Source organism: Citrus clementina, unplaced genomic scaffold (assembly GCF_000493195.1).
Source record: "Citrus clementina cultivar Clemenules unplaced genomic scaffold, Citrus_clementina_v1.0 scaffold_8, whole genome shotgun sequence".
Lineage (NCBI taxonomy): Eukaryota > Viridiplantae > Streptophyta > Magnoliopsida > Sapindales > Rutaceae > Citrus > Citrus x clementina.
The window spans coordinates 3,421,101-3,425,199 of NW_006262022.1; the positions used below are offsets into that span (position 1 = coordinate 3,421,101).

Here is a 4,099-nt window from a genome sequence, read left to right on the forward strand (position 1 = left end):
TGTCAAACTCAAATCAATCGCAAATCATACAAATCAATAATCGGGCTAATATTTAAGTTAAATTAGTTCAATTAAAAAGAATAGCTAACAAGCTCCTAGCTTTCTCGAACCACCCGGCTGGTCCTAAAACCATTCATTTTTGGGCTCCAATTACAATAGTAATTGGTACTTAAATACATATTTATAAATTTTAAGATACTTAATACATTGGATTGATATTTTTCAGTTTTTAACAACACATATGAATGAACAACATATTAAAATTTGAGATTATTCTGATATTATTATGTTGGTGTTTTGTAAGATCAACAGTTAATAAATAGTTATGTCAAAAGAACTTGCTGCAGAGCAGCAGAGTTCAAAAAATCATTAAAAATAACCTACAAGTTCAATCAACATAAACTTTTTCAGATTTGAAGTATGCATATAGAACTTTAGTTTCTCTGAATTTCAGCTCATTCAGACATGTTTAGACTATTGTTTTGCACCACCAAACATGATACATGAGTAATTTATGAAAGATTGGACAGCAACCAACCATTTTGAAAAATCGATTAAAAATCAGTTATAAACCCAATTCATTCCAAAATTTCCTGAACTGAAACATACACATTTGACTTTAATTATTTCAAACATATGGTAAAGTTTGGACAAAATATTTCAATACTTTGAGAGTTCATTCCAAAATCATTACTTATAAACAAGTCTTATGATTTTGGCCATGAATCTTATAAAATTTAAGATACTTAATACATTGGAATGATATTTTTCAGTTTTTAACAACACATATGAATGAACAACATACTAAAATTTGAGGTTATTCTGATATTATTATGCTGGTGTTTTGTAAGATCAAAAGTTAATAAATAATTATGTCAAAAGAACTTGCTGCAGAGCAGCAGAGTTTAAAAAAATCATTAAAAATAACTTGCAAGTTCAATCAACATAAAAATTTTCATATTTGAAATATGCATATAGAACTTTAGTTTCTCCGAATTTCAGCTCATTCAGATATGTTTAGACTATCGTTTTGTACCACCAAAGATGATACATGAGTAATTTATGAAAGATTGGACAGCAACCAACCATTTTGAAAAATCGATTAAAAATCAGTTATAGACCCAATTCATCATTACAAAATTTCCAGAACTGAAACATATACATTTAACTTTAATTCTTTCAAATATATGGTAAACACAATATTTTTCCAAAGTAGATATAATGAAGGTTATTTGGTGCCAATAAAAGAGAAGAAAGTAGCAAAGAAAAAAACACAATAAAAGCTAAATCTTTACCTTCTTGTTTCTTCCAAGTAGCCAAAGAAACAATACCTTCTAGTTTCTTCCAAGTAGCCAAAGAAACATAGAAGCTCTTCTCCAAATCACTTATTTAAACCTAAAAGAACAATTAAAACAAAAAAAAACTCAAGATCTAATGACAATAAGAGAGACCCGAAATCATAAAATAAGAAAAGAAATAAGAAGTTAGGATTTTAAAGGCAAATGGTGAACCTGTGCCACCGGTTTGACAGGATCATGGTTGAGCACTTTTTGACAATTTTTTTTAACCCAAAAACGCCAAGCTGATGTTTTCTCATATTAATCAATACATTAATAGAATCAAATTGAAGCTGTAAGAACTAAAAACCAGAAAGGGGAACACAAGAGAGAAATTCTATGCTGTATTCTCCTTCTTGAGTTTTGCAAGCTCCTATCGAACAAGTCCACCCTTCTTGATCTTTGCAAACATGACCTTGAACCTATCAAAATCATTCAGTGCCGCTCTCCTTTTTTGGACAATCAGCTTCTTGCCCCAGGAGCTGTTTTCCCATTTGTTCTTCACATCAGCCTTCTCCATGGCTTCAATCAAAGACTTCTTCCTGGGAACTCGATTGATGTCAATCTTAATATCCGTGAGAGAAAGCCTCTTCATTTGGCTCCTCACCATATCATGGGCATCAACAAGAGCCTATAAAGCATCACAAAAATAATAACAATTGTATACAACTAAAAAATAAACGAAACAGTTCAAAATTCAAAGAAATCCAAGCTAAAATCACTCTGTTTACAAAAGCACATCAACTTTCTAATTTGCTATTTTTGTACAGAAAAATAAAGAAGGGGTACCCAGTTATCATCAACTAAACCAAAATATTCAGAATTCTTGTGACAATTTTATAAGATTCAACTCAAATAAAGCATAAGCATAAAGTGAATAAAGGTACCCTGTTTTGATCAAGGACATCGACGATGACCACAAGCTTCCCATAGTCCTTGTCGTAATTAACGAGAGCAACTCTTCCTATCTCCACGTACCTCTTGAACGGCTACACTCAAGGTCATAAACTTTCAATTATCAACTACTTGTTGAAAAACATAAAACTACGACAGATTCAAGTTAATTAATCACTGTGTTGGTTAATTCGTGATCTGAGAAGGACCCATTAGTGGCGAAGAGGTTACCATTTTCGAAGATATTCAAGGCTCTGCCGGAGGAGCAAGGAGATGAATGAATGAGGCAAGAGGCCACTTTTTGACAATTTGGATGTTAGGGAGTTTTCAGATCTGGGGAGCTTAGGAGGGAACAAATACTTTGGTAGAGGGGGTTGAAAAGTTATATTTTGGATAAGATCCATTTGTTGTTTTGTTTTTATCCACTCAAAAAGCACAACTCTAAAAAAATTAAAAATAATTCGTAGCCTAGTGGTCTTTTGATTCAATGTAGAAGCTTTAGGTTTAAGAGGTCTTGGGTTCGAATTCAGACTAAAACAAAATTAAAATGATAATTTTTAATTGCTGATACCAAAGCGTCATTGATCGCTATTACTAAAGCTATTGATACTTCAGTATTAGTAATTAGTGATACATATCTGTTAAACGCGGAAACTGATCCAAATATATGTATATACTGATACTTTTAAATAAAGTATCAGAAGACAAGTATTAGTAAAGACTATTTTTCTAGTAGTATGAACTTTCATTTAAAATAAGAAATGAACTAATTTGTATTTAATTATTTAAGTAATTTTAACTAAAAAGGGGAGTTTATTAGGAATTTTGAGGAGTGTCAAAAGTCTTAATCTTTTTTTTTTTTTAATTTGGGAAGGAAATTTCTGTTGAACATGTGAAAAGTGAAAACAATGGGAGACACAATTGTACTTTTTTAGACAAAATCTCATGGTAAGCCACACACCCCGTAGTAAAATACTATGTAATGGGAAAGAAATGAATTTAAATACTTTATATATGTTGCAAACTGGAATCAGATATTGGAATTTATATTTCAGGATTTCGATTCAACGACTCTCTATAACTCTTCAATATTGAATTGTTAATCAGTTAATTATGTTATATCAATACCAATTCAATCACAAGTATGGCGACATGAAAAGTAATAAAACAACCACAATTGACAATTAATATTTGCTTTCAATACTATTTCTGAGGGAACCATTATTTTGCTTGATGAAGGAGATGAATTTATTGGTCAACTCCAAAGCATTTGTACATGTAGGGTTTCTCAAATAAAAGACATGCTTCTCATCGAGATGCTCAACGAGCTCCACTCTCCTTTTCCATTCACTCTTCAACTCCTCGTAGTAATTTTTCCCAGCGGGACACAAGTAGTCTCTCTCAGCCACAAATATCAAAACCCTCTCACACCCAAACCTAGCCAGATCCTCTGCGGGCGGTTTCATCCTAGGATCCTGCGGCCCATCATTACTTACACACATGTACAACCACATCTCATCGTCCTCCGTACGGCCAAAAAATGGGTGTACCATCGTCACCCCAACCAAGTTCACACCGGGTAGCCCGATTGATCCGACCCGGAACGCCAGAGTGTGTGCGATGTTCCCTCCTGCACTGTCCCCACCAATGAAAAAATAAGTTCTTATATTTTCTTCACCAAAATTATTTTAAATGTGTATGTTAAATCTAAAATTAAATAAAATTATTTGAGGAAAATCAAATTCGTCTAAGTAAACTAGATTTACCTCCAATAGATATTAAGTCTGGCTATGCGGGGGAAGTAGAAAATCCGCTACTTTATAAATATAATTCAACACCACATTGTAGTTTAAATACTGTGATTTAGC

At 32.5% G+C, this 4,099-nt stretch overlaps 2 protein-coding genes across 2 annotated transcripts; both read right to left on the reverse strand.

Moving 5' to 3' along the window:
• Positions 1-1,572: 1,572 nt before the first annotated feature.
• LOC18033738 (60S ribosomal protein L14-1) lies at positions 1,573-2,509 on the reverse strand. The gene is made up of 3 exons (XM_024179438.1): positions 2,463-2,509; positions 2,225-2,326; positions 1,573-1,968 (listed from the first exon to the last, which is right to left on the reverse strand). The coding sequence occupies exons 1-3, from the start codon at positions 2,463-2,465 to the stop codon at positions 1,711-1,713; spliced, it is 363 nt and encodes a 120-aa protein (XP_024035206.1). The 5' UTR covers positions 2,466-2,509; the 3' UTR covers positions 1,573-1,710.
• Positions 2,510-3,415: 906 nt separating this feature from the next.
• On the reverse strand, positions 3,416-3,784 carry LOC112096151 (probable carboxylesterase 2). The gene has a single exon (XM_024179084.1). The coding sequence runs from the start codon at positions 3,782-3,784 to the stop codon at positions 3,416-3,418; it is 369 nt and encodes a 122-aa protein (XP_024034852.1).
• Between the last annotated feature and the right edge of the window lie 315 nt (positions 3,785-4,099).